Genomic DNA, 19,914 nt, shown 5'->3' on the forward strand with positions numbered 1-19,914 from the left:
AAGTTGAAAGAATCAATATATTGATAAATAGTTACCTGGTTTGTTCTATATCTGTTAACAATCAAAAATCATCTTACCAACTGTCTGATCACTCTGATCCTTTTATTACTATCTTCTTTTTATAATCATCTTACCTTGTTATTGATTCATCAACATAAAGTCGTGTGACCAAAAACCATTCTGATTGATCATGGTTGTCTAGTGATAAGTATGGATAAGATGACAGAGGATAGCCTTGGTTTGTTCAGTAGTTGAAAAAGTTAACGTTCCCTTCCAGCAAAAGTTGATAGTGCAAACTTGGCAGTTGTTGGTTGCTGTGGTAGGTGGCCAGTACTACTGGTTTTGTAGTTCAGTTGATACCTAGTTTTATTTAGCAAGGAAAGGAGCTTAATGATGCACCTTGGAGTGTATTTGAGACTCAGATATATGTCTACTTTCAATCCCAATCACTTTAGTTAAATGGATTGTTAGAAAGTTTTCTAACTTTTGCATTAGTGATGTCATCAATTGTTGAAACAACAGACGTCTGATTAAAAATTGGAATGGTGCAAATTGATGCTATCAGTCACCCCAATACACACAAAATATTTAGAAAATGACATAAAATGTATGTTGTATAAAAATATAAAAAATTAAAGGTATGTATTGAAAACAGAAAAAAAGAGAGACAGTGACAGGTGGTGTACGTGACATAAGGATAGGTTAGTCAATATGTTAATTAGATTATACTAATTACTAGTAACATAATTAACCTGAAGTTATTATTGGATTTCAATACCATGACATTTTGATAGTTTTTAAATCCATTACTGGATGACATCTGTACCTATGTAAGGATTTTGTTAAAAAATTGATTGTGAGATTAATTGTGATATTATAAGGATGTTGATGAATGAAATTCAGCTTATAGGGATTGGGGCTGAATTTCTAAAGCAGACTGGCATGAAGAGAATTCAGATGGAGAAGTCGATCTGGATATACAATATAGTGCCAAGAATCTTTATTCCAATCTGATTGACATAGGTTTAGAGAACAATCTTACAAAACTTATCGGGCAATTTTACCCAAATTAGATCAAGTGGTAAGGAGCTGTATTATTATTTAATATGCAGTACAATGTTTTTTAATCCCTCCTCAAGATGATTGAAACTTTAAAACAACTAACATAGGCTGTGCATGATAAAGATAACCGTTGGAAATAAAAAGAAGAGTAGAATAATTCCACTGTTCTGGCAAAATTTCCCTTATTGCACACTGCATGGTATTTTCCATCTGCATCAGCTGATTCAGGTACATGTTTATTCCATTGTGATGTAGTTATATAGTGGGACAAAATGTATAGGTTATTTTGAAGGACAAACAATGGTGATCTAATTGTTTTAATTTAGTCTTTAACATAATGTATCCAATTATAGAATTATCTCTGAAGAATACATGTAGATTATTAAATAACTAGACAAGAGCATTGTGACTTCTCACTTTGTTACACCTGACAGGATTAAAGTTAAACCCCTTGTTTAATTATTATATCATTCTTGATCAATATGACACCATATATTGAAGGGTAGCCACTTGCCATTTTAAAGGGATAATCTCCAAAAATTGTTTGATAAATTTGCAGGAAAACATCTTCATACTAGGTAGAAAGTTTTATTGTATTTGTTCATTTAAGAACCTTAATAATAATAAATAAATAAGACAATTTATGGATAGATACTTCTAGAATCATTAATAATAATGTTCCTTTTAAATGAGGGACTTTAAGGATTATTATCTACATTTTGATTTAATGTAGCTTTTGGTTATATTTTTATATACTGGGCAGATCTGAAAAGCTTTATTTTTTCATCCGAGACAAGAGCAAGAATCAATTTAAACAACCAATATCTCAAACAACTGAACAAAAGGCAGGTCATTTTAAGTCTTTATGATTCAGTTAAGTGGAACAGATGTTAAAATAATGTCACTCTGCCCTTTTACCTGTATTCAGGTGTGGGGATTGTCTGTTTACCTGATGTCAGGGGTGCTAACAGTCCCTTTAACTGTAATCAGGTGTGATAATGATTAATGAAGGTATGTCCAGGTATGTTAAAGTATGTTAAAACAAGGTGAATCTATAGGTAATAGAGTTTAAGTTAATCAGATTAATATAGTGGTGAGATTATATCATTTAATGACTATCACTTGATAGCAACCAATGGTCATTTACTAACACTGGACAACAAGGACTGCACTTGCGGTTACTTCTCAACTGGACTTCAATATTACTGATATTTTGGATGTCTTCTTCTGATGAACAGTTTTTAAAATAGTTTGGTAATACTTAATGAGAAACACTTGTATTTGACCAGAATCAGTTAAGATTTAATAAATTTGTGACACTATTGGTGGTGTTTGTGTCTTTCTATGTGTTTAGTGGAAATCATTTATTGGATTAAGTTAGGTAAAACTATTCCAGTGACTATATATCATTGATTACTGCTGAATTTCAATCATGTTCACCATGTCTCAAGATCTCAGTTGAAAAGTATTTATGGAGTCATCCAGTGGACAACACATACATAGGATTTACCATTTTGAATTACTATAAGAATAGAATATGGAAATTTGTGGTGTGTTATTTTAAATGGATGGATTACAGACTTGATAATTATTCAGTTTTATAGAAAATCATTAATTGTGATAAACAAAGTGAAGATTGTGATCTAGATTTTTTTAATTATTCAAAAAATGTCAAAAAGTAAGTTTTCTTTTTTCACTCAGGATGAAGGAGATTTTCATTTTCTGTTTAACACAACTACTAAGAGGATGATCTTCAAAATTAAAGAAACCTTTTTCTGTTTAACGAATTGGCTGAAATGTATAGCTTTGTTATTACTTACGACTGGAGTTTCAAATATATTTTAAGGGTATAAGTTCTGAAAACTGCAGACAAGCACAATTGATTTTCTTATTCTAGCTAATTGAAATTTGTCAGTAGGGAGGTATCAAGGACTGGAAAGAGGTAATATTGTTAATCAAACATAAATATGAATGAACAACGAGATTTCCTGTGTTTAGTGTATGCTGATTGTTTATAATATATTGATTGTGAAATAGGTGGAATAATTCTATATCTAAATTATAATAGAAAACAGGTGTTTGTGATTTCTCATATACCAATATATATATTTATTATATTACTAATTGAATATATTGTACCATATTATACTCCTACATATATATTTGATTCAAAAATTAGTCATAATTCAACAATTCATAATCATGATCCTATAGACCGATAGTACCTTCAATAGTACAATAATACAGTTTATAGTACTACTTTGTAGATCTTTTTGAGAATCGATTCGCAAATTTTCCAGTGTGGTACATTAACAAATTTGTTATATTTTAATTTACAATTAATTCTTTCATGATAAAATTTGAAAAAATTGGACCATATTGATTTCAGTATCAGTTGTTTTGGCCTTTCAGAACCTAAAATACACCTTAAATATATTCCAGTGCAAACTATTAGAGCATGTGTACTTGAAGAATAAAATTATGTTTTGTAAAAGAATTATAAAATGTTATAATAAAGAATTTTTATATTTTACAGATAGTTTAGACAGTATGGAAGCAATATCAGAAAATGGTCTGGCCGAACAGCTGGCATCGGTAAGTTTCTTTTTACAAGATCATTAATTTCTTATTCTGAAGAATTTGAGTTAAATGTAGATTTAGGTATTTTTCTGTGGATTTCTTTAAAAAGATTTTTTTTAGCAATAAATTTACAAAATGTTTCATCTAAAACCAGTTACATAAATCATATAAGAACTAGAAAAGATAAAATGTGTAATTTTTGCCAACTTAATTAGAAACATGATATTATTATCAGTAAATAAAGTTTTCTGAAGTTAAAATGAAATATATCTGTCTGAGAGTTTTAATGAAAAGGAATAAAAAATGCAATTCAGTGAGTAATCTTTATCATTCTTGAATATAGTGAATATGTTTATGATCTAAATATGTTCTTATAAAAATCAACTAAAGTAGGTTCTAGGCTACATAAAATACAATGTAATTATGCTTGTTAGTCTTTTGGTGACTAAGCTGAAGGTCAAGAACTCAGTTCATGGCACAGATCTTGAAAGTTCTTACTTAAAAGCTGTGTCCTGAAGTATTTTGGAATCAGAAAAATACAAAACAAAACAAAAAGTTTTGGTCATTCTGTTACATGTGTGCACTATAAGAATATTGTGTCGATGACGTGATTCTTGCTTTTGCAGATTTTTATTTCTCATGTCTGTGATTGTTTTCCTTGTGTTATCTTTCAATCAAATTCATTTTCAACTGAAATTTCACGTGAGTATCGACATAGGAAAACAACCAACTGTAGATTTTTTGTCTCCTTGTGTGCTTGCAGCCTGTCGTTGAAAATCTTGAGAAGAGTTTAGTCTGCAACAAAAATCAGCGACAAAGACAGTTCCTGTGTCTCGACCATGAGTCAATGTGAAACTGTGTAAACACTGTATGATAAAATGAATGTCAGAAATTACATCATACATCATATTCTGTATTTTCAAATGTCAAAATACATACTGCACCACTGTGATATATTAAGAGTTTTGATCTTGTACATGCCTTGTACACTTTGATAAGTTCAGTGTTTGCCAAGAAGCTCTAGGAATGTTTAGATATTGGGTGAATTGAGTTTAGTTTCTCCTAGACCTAGACTATATAAACAGGAAGTTATGAAATAGATGTGTTGATAAAATACACATATTTTAGTGATAACATGCAATAGATATCCAATATCCATGACTAACATATATAAATGTCTAGAACTATTTCTCTGGGCAGAATAGGCAGGAAGTTGGCCTTACTGTTTTGATAATAAAGTTATGTTATGGAACAAATGCTTGTTTGTGAAAAGTAATAGTAAGGAATTTCATATTTGATCAGTGGTGCAGGAGGTAGCATTAGAAAAATGGTTCACTCCACCAATTGTATCCCCACTTCATATTTGACCCTAAATATGTTTCAGAATGCACCAAATCAAATTTATTTTTTCAAAAATTTCATTCTCAGATGCTCCTATGAGCTTCCACATGGTTACCACAGTTTGAATCTCAACTACGACAGTTGTCCCTGCATGAAATCAATCTGTACCCCTAGTCTGTTGTCACCACTGTATTGGATTGCTTTCTTTACTTGATGTTACTCTATGACTGTTTTCAAGTTCGTATTGCTCTTTATGATAACAATGTATTATTTAGGGAAGATATTTGGTCAGTAATTATCTTGTCAAAGCTGTAACTATTATAATCTGTTAGTGGTAAATTAATGAGGAAAGGGTTATTTCAGGTCATTACCCCATCAATAATGTAGGTCACTTTGATCATAGAGTCTGAATAAATTAGAAGTTAGACAGACAATATAGCACAGCCCATATACCACAGTCCCTGTAAATTTGATATGAAGGGGATTTGAAAACATGGCACTACATCACATAAATGCAAATCTGACTAACAAATTAATAGCGCCTTCTTGACCAATTGTGTAATTGTGTGTAGATATTAAACAGGTTTTGCCACCTGGCAGCATATTTATCATCAAATGTGTAGAGATCTTCAGGTTTTGCATAATCACAGTATTGTTCAAATCATGTTCTTAATGCATTGAATTGAAACATTGATGTATTTGAGGGTTAAGATATGAGAACCACAGAGATAGTATTAATCCATTGAGACTCCTGCCATCCTAGTTATTCTAACCAAAATAAACACTGCTGACTCTGTAGGACTAGTTCCTATTTAACCGAATTCCATTAAAATTTGTCTATTAGAATCACATTAGTATAGTACTATAGATTTGTTTATAGAAATCTACCAGGAACCCCATCAGTTAGTATTAAGTCATTTATCATTATTAGTACTTCAAGCTGGTATTGTAAGTACCATGCTGTACCTACATTGGGTTGTTTATTATACAAATACTAACTGCATACCAGAGGCTTTTAGTCAAAGCATCATGGAAGATAACTGTAAAAGTAAATACAAGAGATCAGTAGTTGATTTTTTGTGTTAATGTGTTTTGGTGATCATTTGTTCAAGATCATTTTGAGATTCTTATGCTTTATTAAGTTCAGTGTTTGCTGAGATACTTTAGGTATTGTTTAGTTCAAGATCATTTTGAGATTTGAAATTTTTGTTGCACAACAATGCCTCAAGACTGTTCACTGGCATGTCAAATTGAAGTTAAAATTACACGAGTTTATGCAAAATTTCTATTAAGAGTAATCGAAATTTAATCCATATAAATGTCTTCTGAAACAATGTCAGAAACAGACGCATGACTGGAATATGAGCCAAATCAACATGCCTGGTAACAATTATATTATCTACCATGTTTTGTTTGTTTAAATATACCTACAGCATACCAGTACTAAGAGAAATACTTAGTGTAGTAATTGGTCAGTAGATGGTGAAGATAATATAAAACATATCAGTTGAGCAGGCAAGATACTCAAATATAGAAATTTTGGCACAGTAACAAAAGGGTTACTAAAGACTTAAAGATAAAACAGTTTCTTCCTTTTCCAAATAAATTTGGTTTTCTCCATGTCACTTAACAGCATTTGACAGGAAATTGAAAGATTGATGTGCTTAGTTTTCTAAGATTGAAATGATATTGCTAATTGGAAAGCTCACTGATCAATGATCAACTGAACAGGATGAAGTTATTTGGGAGCTGGAATTCTTGATTAAGACCAAAAAATGCATGTATCTGTATTATAGAATGTTACTTTGTTGGCAGCTGCTATAATAACCCATCTGTTAGATAAGAACATAACATGGTCAGTACTTTCTTATGTTGCCCCAGGTATGACCTGGATTTGTCTTTTATTCCTGGAATGGTACCAACTACCTAGACATACCAGATGTTAATTTAATCTCAGAAAGTCTACACACTATTTATCATTTAATATACATTAACTCTGGAATCTCACCTGATGAGTATTTGATATCTATGATCTAGCTAACTACCTGATAGTCTGATAGTTATACCAGGTTTTTACTATAACCACTGAGTGATTGGTTGATAATCTTCTAGTGAAATTCTGGTGGTTGATAGATACAACCTATTTAGATTAAATTGATTATCAATATGTAAAAGGAATGCAAACTATGAATTAGAATATAAGTGCATTGGTGATTTCTTAAAGTGGATAAGTTTGGCCTTTCAGCCTTTGGTTTTGATTGAATTTCTGCAACTGAACAATTGTCTTTGTCATTAGACTTTTATTTTCAATGACTATCCAGGTTCCAGGATATTTTAAAATATTGACTAAATTGGATCTGTTTTAATTTGTATTAAGGTGTGTTAGAGTGAGACATAAAAAAAAAAGATTTGTATAGGTTATGAAGTAAAAAACAAACAAAGGTTCCAGATGATTAGTGAAAAAGACATTTTGAGAGGAAATGTGTGATTTTTGGTCAGTGTCTGATTATATGCTTCTTTTGGCTCTGTATGTTGGTAAAAACCCATTTGTTACTTTCTTTGGAAAGAAAGAACTCTTTGAAGATTAAAGTTTTTGATGAACAGTTGTTTCCATACTGTAATATTTTCTTGGTAGAGTAAAAATATTGTGGTTGTCATCAACAGCTGTGTGTTATTATTATTATTGGTATATATTGTATATAGATTAAAGAACAAGGTTTATTTTTCTTACCAGAAGTTTACCTGATGTTTCTTGCCATTATCTAACAAACATCATCAAGTCAAACAATGCCAACCTGAAGATTTGAGAAAACAATTCAAGTTTAACTATTTTTTGGATTCTATAATTTCCATAGAATTTTTACCATTTTCTTTCTAAGAATAAATTTCCATATTCCAGAAAGAAATCCCATACCATCTGTTTTGTTTAAAATGAGAAATGTTTGAACACCAATATAATATAGCGCCAGTCTGAATTGTCCAAAACCAGAATTATTTTCTCCTTCAAGTGATCTGATTTAGATTTTGAAACATTTCTTATATTAATAGACAAATATATGAATAACTTGACCCATAATATGAGAACAGGTGCTTTTCACAATGTTAATATGAATTTTTTTGTGTCTGATTGCTTCAAAAATGATAATTTAACCTAAGTCTACAAAATTAATGAAATCTGGATTTATTTTCAGGTACAAGAAATGGTTCAAGAAATTAAACAAGGTTTTGTGGAAGTGATGTCAGAATTATCTCATTCCCAGACTACAGAGGAAAATAATTGGCGCCAAGTTTGTGAAACACAGGATACCCATCAAGATCAAATAACTCAAATACAGACCACAGTTACTTCTTTAAAGGTATTTATTGTGTTCATTTTGTTTTCGATATAGGTGTTTATCTTTTGGTGCCCAGGTGTTTATCTTTTGGTGCCTAGGTGTTTATCTTTTGGTGCCTATCTCACTTAAATAATTTTATTGCTGGAAGATTTGACTTAAATTTAGGAGTTCTATTATGAGAGATGTGACCAATACAAATGGAAGTCCTATCCAACTCTTACTGAAACATATTCTTGCATACACAATTTTTTTTTTATTTCCAGAATTATAATTATTCAGATGCTTATGTTTTTAAAGCTTAGCTTATAAATCTATTGAAAACAAAAAGAAATCTAATGAAAAACAATATAGATCTTATAATAATATATCAGTAATATTGATTGATACGTTACATGTTATATTGTTATATATTCACCATGTTGACTGACACCTTATATCCTGATAATACACCATTTAGTAATTACAGGACTATATTTGTCAATTTATAGACAGGCATGATCCATCTACATTACAGATATCTTCAAAGATTATCATTTTTATAGGAAATTGATTAAATAGAGGAAATGCTCCTCTGTGCATACATTGCATGTTGGCAGACATTTTCAGAAAATTAGCACTTTAAATTTTATTTATCTTGATTTGAAATATTTTCAGAATGAAGTACAGGGTGAACTGAAGAAATTAAACAACAAAAACGTGGAAATTGAGGACAAGATGAAGAATCTTGAGAAAGAAAGAGATACATTATTAGACCGTCTGGATAATCTACAGAAATTATATGATAGTCTTGTATATCAATTAGTAAGATGTGGGTCTTTACCAGATACAATAAGGTTGGTTTCTCTTAAAAAAAAATTTCTGGCAAGAAAATATGAAGGAGCCTGCTTGTTGAGATTTGCATCCTGCAAAATTCTCCTAGAAATTGTTATTTATGTTATTTTTTGGAATCTTTTGCACATGTATTTCTTTTATAAAAAAAATATTGTGGGTCGAATTTTCTTGCACTGAGCTGATTTTTTTTTTTATTCCAGAAATGAAATGGTGAATGGTAATTTGGAGTTATCTCACCCTACACCATGGCCAGAAAAACAATTGACACATTCTTCATCACATTGTAAGTTTTCTTCTTTTTGACTTAAAAATACCAGCTTGGCTGTGATTCTGAAAGCTTTGCAATCTTTTTTCGACCATTGATATAAAAGGATTTCAGTTTGCATGTTACCGCGTGTATTAAGAAATATGCTACACTTTTGCTATACATGTTAAAAACTCCAACACAGTTAAAAACAAGAACAAGTATTCCATTCCATGTCTTCTTATCATTCTATATAACATTTATTTTCAGCTAAAGATTTAAGTTTAAATGGTGACAGTGATGTAACATCTCTAGCCTGTAAAAGTTTAAGTTTATCACAAGCTCTGAAAGAGAAATGTATGAATTTAAATCTGTCAGAATCTAGTGATGATGATCATTCACATCCTTGGCAACAGGTACAAATATTATAGATATCCAATAATTTCTTCTTCAACTTCAACCTAAACCTGATATAACTATTTTATACAAAACTAAGGTACACAAGGATCCATTAAACCAGCTGGTCCTTGCCAAATCTCTTGACATTGATGTTTCCTGCATTATACATACATACAGCTGGTTTGACTGAAATAACGAGGAACGTTGACTTATTCAAGTTACATGCCGATGGAGATTATAACCCACAACCACCAATTGTTCAATGTGAAAAAGCAAATGCCTTCATGTAAAGTTTCCATAAGTGACAAAACTTGAAAAAAGAGTAACTGGCTGTGTCTTCCCTTGTCGGCCCGTGTACTGTATGCATATGTTTTTTTTTCTTTAAATGATGTAACATATTTAAAATACTGAATTATGATTTACCACAGAAAAATATATATAATTTTTGAAATGCATTTTCAGCCATTGGATTCTCAATCTGGAAGCAGTAAAAGTAGAGGTTATCATTCACCACGAAAATTATCTCAAGTTGATGTTTCCGAATCAGGTAGTGCTATTTTCTACACCAGGAATCCATAAATTAACCGTGTTTGAAATATTTTAACTACTGAACTATTATAAATATATATAAAAATAATAATTTTTAAATATAAGAAAGTATTATATGAGATTTTAAGTCTATTGTCTTGAGAAAAGATTTCACATTTTTATGTGTACTGCCAGCACAAGATAAACTGGGTTGAGCTCTCTCAGAGTAATGATTATTCAGATTGTGATACTCTGTGTTAAATAATTGTAGAATAATACTTGTGTATTGTAGGACCAAGATTACAAGCTATAGAAGAATTAATCCAGTCAGAGAAAGATTACTGCTCACAAATCTGGACCATTTTAGATGATTACTTGGCGCCATTACAAGAACGTCATTTTCTTAGTGCAAGGGAGATAAGTGTGTTGATACCACCGTATGTTGGCCAGATATATGATCACCATTGTCAGATATTATCAACATTACAAGAACGAGTATCATATTGGGGTTCCAACGTTTCTATTGGAGATATTTTCTCTAGAATGACTGATAGTGAAGAGGTAGGCACCATTCCTTGGGTGTAATTTTTATAACTAAAAGTAATATTATACCTTTGTACATTATCAACATTGGCTCACAAAAATATTCTAGACCAACAAATTTGATTTTTAAACTTGGCCAAAACAGTCTATATTCATCAATGGACTTACCTGGAGTCAAAACTATCGAACAAATAATTATCAAGTAATTATTGCAGGTAATTATTGAAAAACACTTAACACAACAGGTTAGTCCACAGATGAATATGTACTTTTATTGGCCAAGTTTGAGACTTAAATCCATTCTAAAAAGACTTAAGTTGTTTATTTCTAAAGATTTTTGAATGTTATAAGATAACAACTAATTTACCACTGCTGATTTTTCAATATAACATATATTGTATTTTAGGAGAACATCATGTCAATTTATAGAGAATATATCGCTGATATACCTGCAGCTGTAGGCTGTTTACGGCGACATGTTCAACAATCTAGAAATTTTAAAACATTTATCAAGGTAAGATCTATTTCAGTTTTGCCCATTATTTAACAAGTATCCATCAGAAAACTACAGACTATAGTAGCTTGGTATTTTTAAGTGTGGCAAACTCATTTTCGACCAGTTTTCTAACACCATTCAACTGTATTTTCAATTTATTTCAGGGTCAGAAATCTCGACACCCTGATGGCAGTGATTTATTATCATTGATGATGTCACCATTACAGAGAATTCCACGCTACTCATTATTACTACAGGTAGATATTCAAGTCACATTATTTCAATCATGTCTGAATCTTATGTCATTGTCAAACTCTTTTTTTTGCTGAATGTCAGCACATGGATGTCCCATCTAATTTTGGCATTTCAATTTTGTATTTGTCTTTGTTTGTATAGAAATTTGTTCAAAACAATAGCTGTGTGGACCAAAGGTCAACTCAATTCTTAATATTAAAGATGCTTGGATAACAGATTTCTCTCTAACTGTATGGCTTGGTATATCTCAGTTAATTCAATGAGCAGTACTACCAGCTCAGAAATATTTAGGTGATTCTATCTCAGGTGTTCTGTCTAAACAATAATCTGTCTTGTATTTCCAGCAAATATTGAAACATACCCCATCCACTCATCCTGACCATTATAATTTACAAACATCACTGGCTAAATTAAAGAGTTTTGTTGATCAGTTTAATAGTGAGATGTCTCATACTATGATGGCTTTAAATACTGATCATTCACGGTAAGAACTATTCTTCTTGAACTTGTTTTAGTCTCAACATGGACAGATTCTGAAAGCTCTGTCCGTGGCATTATAATTCCCCTTGCCCAGATAGTGATGCAATCACACAGCACCCATTTGCCTTAGGGACATAGTGAAAACTTTATTTTTACAGTAGTTTTCTTGACCATGGGGGCACACTTTGATCTGTGATGCAAGATACAGTCTATTCAGTTATTTTAATGATTTACTATTGATGAGTACTACCATTGTGTTCCTTAGGAAGTTTAGAAAAATTATTTTAAGCTGAGCAAATTGTCTTTGCCAAAAACCTTTCTAAGTGTCTTTAAGGAAATATTGGAGTTAAGCCCCATAAGAAAGGAATCTGATGCTGATTGGTGTATCTATATTTGTAGACGTGATGGTCATTCTTTTCGTTCAAGTGCCAGTGGTAGTAGTTGTGATATTGGTTGTTTACCCAGTACTAGAGATAGTGGGATACATTCTAATGGGGAAAATAGTCACAGTCGTTCTTCACGTTTACCAGATAATCTGGATAGGGGGTACGTTATAGTTACTTATCATTAATTATCATAGGGAAAGACTATTAAGCTAAAAATTTATGATGTACATCAGCATTGCTTACTTTTACAGGAATATAAAAATTGAAATTAATTAACATTACTTTTTCAAAGGGTGAAAGTTTATAAGGAAATAAACTTTTGTGTTGGTCTCTTTATTTCAGTAATTTTCTACCAGAGTGGATAGAACAATCAAGTGGATATTTAGATCAGGATACAGGACGTTCCCGTGAAACATATCGTGATTTACATCGTATGAAACTAGCAGCTAGAAGTCAGCCAGATCTATCTTCATATAATAAAACATATAACAGACATAATCATCTAGTAGACTCACATACTCGTAATCTAGACAGTTTGTCAAGTCTTCATCATGTTGATAATAAATTTAAACGACCACGTTCACGACGACTAGATGCTTCAGAAGGATTGTTAATAAACAAACGACCCGTCTCTATGTCCCATAATCAAGTCAATGCTGTTAGGGAACTAAGTTATGTAAATAATTCACCAAGAGGACGTCCAGCTTCTGCTATTGATTTCATGCTACCATCATCAGATTCTCGTCAAAAGAATAATCGTGATCATCTGCTGCACAGACCCCACACTTCGCTTGGACCATTAACAAGGGACCCAGTTTCACGAATTCCAAACAGTCGTAGCTTTCAATCAGATAATTATGCCAGTGACAGTAGCAGGGAATATTCAACAACTCCCAGATCAAAACCTTTCATTAAGGAAGAAACTCCTCAAAAACATGTGATACATAGAAATGACAAAAACAGACATCGTGATAATAGTGACTACGAGGAGCGCCGCAGTGAATATGATGACAGGCGTGATCATAGCTATGGAAATCAGAGTCGTGACAATTATGAACGTGATACTGGAAATTATCCATCAGGTCGTGATGCTGGAAATTTAGAAAGAAATAGTGTTCAAGGAAACTATGCCCCTAATTGTGATAAAGTAAATTATGACAGAAATTTTGATGGACATTATTATGACAATAATGAATCACAGTATCACCCAGATGAATCTGAAACATATCCCAGTGTGAATGGAATTTCCCAATATCATGCTGATGTTGAAGATGAAGATGACACTGCTATTCATCCTACTGAGAATATTCACAATAACAAGGTTAAATATGATAACCATGCCGATCTAGATTACGGACAAAATCAGGCATATCTTGAACCACAGAATACCTATGATGGAAATAGCTTTAACAATAGTGAACATGCTGCGTCTGATATGAGTCAAGAAGATATTGATAAATCGGCTATGAGAAGTTTACGTCTTGATGATATTCAGGATTCAATATTACAAAGTAACGAGCGTGAAGTGGAAGGAGAATCAAGTGACCCTTTACCTCAGATTTCACTTCATTTGTCTCATAATAACATCAGTCAACTTAGTAATAGTGATAATCATGAATTTGTGCAACCAAATGACAAAAAGGACAGTAACTCATTGCCGAAAAATCTTAACACAGACCCCCAATCTCAGTCAATTTGTATTCCTACAGATATTGATGTTCGTAAAAATTTAGAAAATAAGAAAAAGAAGAAAACCACTAAGCGTTATACATCATTAGAACATATACCTATGGCTGATGATAGTAGAAAAAGTAAAAATATCAAATCTTCATTGAAAAATCTATTTTCTAAGAAAAAGTAAGTAGGCATGAATTTAGAAATGGTTTACATTAGGTATTAATATCAGAAAGCATTCAATTGAATAATATAATGATTGAATTAGCAGCATGGTTATTGTCATTTAACTATCTTAAGATAACATTGATGTATGAAAAAATAAGATATGTGTCATTTTGTACATGAAAATTATACTAGTATTAATTGCATGTTGCTTGAAATGATTTTGCAAATGCAGAGATATTGCAGTAATTGTTGCATATGTTACTTTGAACATGTTAAATTGTCTATGATAAAATACACAATTGTAAGAGTGCCTATTAATCTGAATACCTATAACACCTGAATACCTTTTTATTACCCTAACAGCATGTATTGTATTATATTTTATATTTCAAGGCATGGTCATGATGGATGATAATATTGTAATATATTGTGATGTATTTAATTCAGTATGTATTTTGTAATATTTATATTATTTTACATTTGCATGATTTGAAAGTGCTTGTGTGTATTTAAAACTTTTTTTATACTTGGAATTTGTGTTTTCTTTATCATACTAGAAATATATAGTGACTGATAGATTGTCCAAGACAGATATAGATGGATGAACCTTTTTATACATTTAAGATGGGCGCATATTGTAATCACCCCGTCGGTCTGTTCACATTTGGCTCGTGCTCACTCTACAGGCTACAGTTCTTTATGGATTCTTTTGATTTTTATTTTGTATGTCAATGTTGTTATGAAGATGATCCCTATTGATTTTCGTGATGATCGGATAATTTTTAACCGAAATATCGTGTCTGACTTGACGTTTTTCTCTATTAGCTAAATTGTGCAACTCGTGCTCACTCTACAGGCTACAATTTTTTTGATTTTTATTTTGTGTGTCAATGTCATTATGAAGATGATCCCTATTGATTTTCATGATGATCGGACAATTTTTCACCGAAATATCGTGTCTGACTTGACGTTTTACTCTATTAGCTATATTGTGCAACTCGTGCTCACTCTACAGGCTACAATTCTTTACAGATTCTTTTGATTTTTATTTTGTGTGTCAATGTCATTATGAAGATGATCCCTATCGATTTTCGCGATGATCGGATAATATTTCACCGAAATATGGTGTCTGACTTCCGTTTCACTCTATTAGCTATATTGTGCAACCCTGTAGTCACTAAAGACTGTTTAATCATTTCTGACAGCTGCCAGTGGGCGTATGTTACCTTGCCTGGCAAGCTATCTTTTCTGTGTTTATAAGTTACCAATACATTTTTATACGCCCACATTTAGGATGGGCGTATAGTGTAATCACCCCGTCAGTCCGTCGGTCCGTCCGTCTGTTCACATTTGGCTCGTGCTCACTCTACAGGCTACAGTTCTTTATGGATTCTTTTGATTTTTATTTTGTATGTCAATGTTGTTATGAAGATGATCCCTATTGATTTTCGTGATGATCGGATAATTTTTAACCGAAATATCGTGTCTGACTTGACGTTTTTCTCTATTAGCTATATTGTGCAACTCGTGCTCACTCTACAGGCTACAATTTTTTACAGATTCTTTTGATTTTTATTTTGTGTGTCAATGTCATTATGAAGATGATCCCTATTGATTTTCGTGATCGGATAATTTTTCACCGAAATATCGTGTCTGACCTGACGTTTTACTCTATTAGCTATATTGTGCAACTCGTGCTCACTCTACAGGCTACAATTGTTTACAGATTCTTTTGATTTTTATTTTGTGTGTCAATGTCATTATGAAGATGATCCCTATTGATTTTCGCGATGATCGGATAATATTTCACCGAAATATCGTGTCTGACTTGACGTTTCACTCTATTAGCTATATTGTGCAACCCTGTAGTCACTAAAGACTGTTTAATCATTTCTGACAGCTGCCAGTGGGCGTATGTTACCTTGCCTGGCAAACTATCTTTAGGTAATTAAGGAAATGAAAAAAGACAAAATACTATATGCAAATTGTTTTATGAAGCAGATAACTAAATGCTGGGCTAGATTTTATGACATCCAAATCCAGGGATAAATTACAGCATTATTTTGTGAAATTTAAACTGTTGATCTTAAAGAAGTAAAGCATTTTTCATCTCTTGTGTTGTCTTAATAATAAGCATTAATGTATTTATAGTTTGCCCATCACTTCTTTTCATTAGGTGCCTGAGGATGACGGGGGAAACACGTCGAAACATTCCATAAAATTTTAACATGTGTTAGTTGTTCCATGAAGCTGTTTCTAAATTACAGCAATATTTTGTGAAATTTAAAATGATTATTTTAAAGAGTAGTAAAGCATGTTTTATTAAACATAGAATTTTTCTAGGTAGTATATTATCATAATGCACACTTCCTCTTGTTCATCACTATATCTGAAAATATTATTAAACTGTTTGTTCATATTTCAGAGGATCAGTTAAAATGGATGATCTAGAAGCTGAATTTGCTAAAGAATTAAAAAGACAAAAGGCTACATTAAAATCAAGTAATTTCCCCCAAAATGGAATGAAAATTCACCTTATTGATAATAATAATAGCAAAGTTTCAACTTTTAAAAATCTAAGACCACAACTATTTACTATATTTCAAAGAGAACCAGCTAATAACTATGTTTCATAATGTATTTTTTATTTATTACATACGGTTATATTAGTACAGAATGTAATTAGTGGGTGAGATCTATCAGTCATGTTTGGAAAATGTAACAAGTGAACAACCTACTTCAAGGAGTAAGGTTGAAAAGTGCTTAAATTTAACCTTAAAGATGGGTTCCCTTATTTTCATTTATGAAAATGAAAATGCTAATACTTATATGAATAGAAAGTAGAGGTACTCTAATGACTTGGAAAAATACCAGTTTGTCTCACATGTCCATAATTAATTCATAATTAGCTAAATTAGAAGCGTTTGCTTAATGTGGTGCTTAAAAATAAGGAAACTCATCTTAAAAAACAAAGTCTGGATAAAATATACTTGATATTATTTATCAAGGGTTTTAAGTAGAACAACTTCTTATTGATTTGTAATGTATATAAATAATAATATACATTGAAAAAATTAAGTCGCAGTATCATTGATCCAGTACGGAAATATTTCTAAACCATATGTGACTGCATGGTTAACTAGTTAATATTTGGATTAATTAATATTGGTTTCCAGCTGTTAGTTCTCTGTCATGACATTTGGTAAATTTAAAGAGAATGTTGAGCAAAGAATAATTTTACTGAATAATTTCGAATTTCATTCCCAAATTTTCTTCCCCTCTCAAAGTTTCACTATAGAAAACCACCAAATTGATGTGAGAAGGTGAATTTTCCTGTGATAAATGTATATCTTGATCAACCCTAGTTTCGAAGATGTAAGATAATGTGACAAGTCAAGACGATTTTAAGATAGACTGGTAACAACTGCCAAATAAAGTTTATTTGGATTAGAAAGATGTCTATACTCAATCAGTGAAATGTGCACTGCCAATGTCCTAACTTGAACTCCTTTGGTACATCCCATTGCCCATAATTAAAAAAAGCTTGTAAATCAAAAAGGTTTTCTGTTGCTCTATCTATAGTGAATAGAGACTATCTGACATGTCCTATGTGCACTATTGTAAAATATGCATGTTGCCTTATTTATGTTATTCAAGCTGGTAGAACTTTTTAATTTTCTGAGCTGTAATTGTTTTTCATTCAGTGGAACATTGTTAATTCCTTTTGAATAGATTAGGGTGAAGCATGATTAGAAAGTTCTAAACAGGTTCTGTTTGTTCCAATTCTGCCCTCAATTGAACATTATGGAAGCTGAATATGTCACATTCAATATTATCCTATCCATTTCCTTCTTTGCCATTTTGAATATTGTCTGCCCAGCACATGTGGAACACATTCTGAACTCTGTTCCAACTTGGTTTATTGAATGTACGCTTGATTCCATGAAGCACTTGCAGAATTCACCGATCAAGCAGCCCCTTTAATTATCAGGTGCAGAAAAGTAGGACATAAATGTCCATTTCTTTTTATTTGAAGGTATCTGTATACTCTATTTAATGCTATAATATATTCAATTAAAATATATATTGTGTAAAAACATTCATCACTTGTACAAAACAAATTGTTTTAATTAATTGATTTTTCAATGTAGAGCTGGTCTCGTGCAATGATTGCAATTATTTTTTTCATTTATGAATAATTTCATTAAGCTGTTGTACAGCCGAACTTAGTAACTCAGAGAAGTATTCAAGTACTTTCAACAATATACTATTGTCAGTTTCATATATTAATTTTAAGAATTAGCTCAGAATTACTTTTGGAGATATATGTATATCAAATAACCAATTTGTATCAATTAGTTTATGGAATGCTTAAATTGTAGGCTAATACCATAACAGAAACACACATGTGCATATTCAGCCAAATTTAACAAGCTTGGTTACAGATTGGATTTTGGGTGAATTGTTGTGAAGGCAACCTATTAAATTGGTTAAATTGTAGTGATGCAGCTTTGTGTTTTTTTTTATTTTGCACATCAAAATATGCTTTCGATCATAGAAATTGTATATTGTAATTGTATTTATGTAGGTAGAATTTGTATAAATTGTTCATTATTTATAGATTTTATTAAAAAAATTTAGCTACAATTTTTGTATTTCAAGGAATAATAAACAAAATTAATTTTAGAGGAGGCAGGGTATGCCTACTCTTCTGAACTCCTCTTCAGATACTACCTGAAAAACTCGCTCATTTAAATTTCGGGTTTTGTTTTGCAGTTTGGATGATATTTGCGTTTTTATTCTATTAACAGAATAGGATTAGGAACACAGGCTCATTGTTGTTGATCAAGCCCCTGGTTTTTGCCTCAGTTATGTCCCTCTGAAAGTTTTCCACTGCTGGCCTACAATTTGTCTTAGTAATCCACTTAAACCCAAAGCTAAGCTTTTCTTTGAAAAAATTTATTGCAAAAGACTAAAATCAATCTATAAAAACAAAAAGAAGACATATAAAGTTCACACTGAACACCAAATAGATAAAGTTTGTCATGGAGATTCATTTAATAATAATAATATGTATCCTTCCCTGCAGTTTGAAATATATGATTATCACACATTCTGATAAACTTATAAATACTAAACCATTAATTTTTAAATTTAAATAAAATAAATATTTTGTCTATATGAACAGTTTTCAATGCTATATAAATTCATTTTTTAAGGGAAATTAATTAAGAAACAGAATAAACAGGTCAACTAATATTATTCCAGCTGACTTGGTACCATCCTGATTATCACATGACCTACGGTCTTTAGTCACAACCAATCATCAACAAGTATCTGGTATAATATTACTCAAATATCTAATCTGAAAAATACAAATTTTTTACTAATATTTCGTAATTTCATATCAGGAAATATTAACAAAAAGTGAAACAAGACATCATCTGGCAATGATTCACCTGAATTTTATTACTGTGTTACTTTTCATATTGTAAATCGGGCGTATCTACAAAAGGGAAATCCAACAGCTTTTGTGTCCTTGTTATGTTAAGTATTTATATATCATACCTGTAACTATTTTATAACTCAACT

General features: G+C 31.3%; 1 protein-coding gene across 1 annotated transcript; it reads left to right on the top strand.

The window, feature by feature from the left end:
- Nucleotides 1-2,730: 2,730 nt before the first annotated feature.
- LOTGIDRAFT_172169 (hypothetical protein) lies at nt 2,731-16,958 on the top strand (the record flags this gene model as incomplete). The annotated part of the gene is made up of 14 exons (XM_009048749.1): nt 2,731-2,740; nt 3,599-3,657; nt 8,175-8,339; nt 8,973-9,151; nt 9,350-9,432; nt 9,664-9,809; nt 10,255-10,339; nt 10,613-10,881; nt 11,270-11,377; nt 11,524-11,616; nt 11,959-12,098; nt 12,494-12,640; nt 12,823-14,337; nt 16,748-16,958. The coding sequence occupies 14 exons, from the start codon at nt 2,731-2,733 to the stop codon at nt 16,956-16,958; spliced, it is 3,210 nt and encodes a 1,069-aa protein (XP_009046997.1).
- Nucleotides 16,959-19,914: the final 2,956 nt, after the last annotated feature.

Source organism: Lottia gigantea (genome assembly GCF_000327385.1).
Source record: "Lottia gigantea unplaced genomic scaffold LOTGIsca_128, whole genome shotgun sequence".
Classification (NCBI taxonomy): Eukaryota; Metazoa; Mollusca; class Gastropoda; family Lottiidae; genus Lottia; species Lottia gigantea.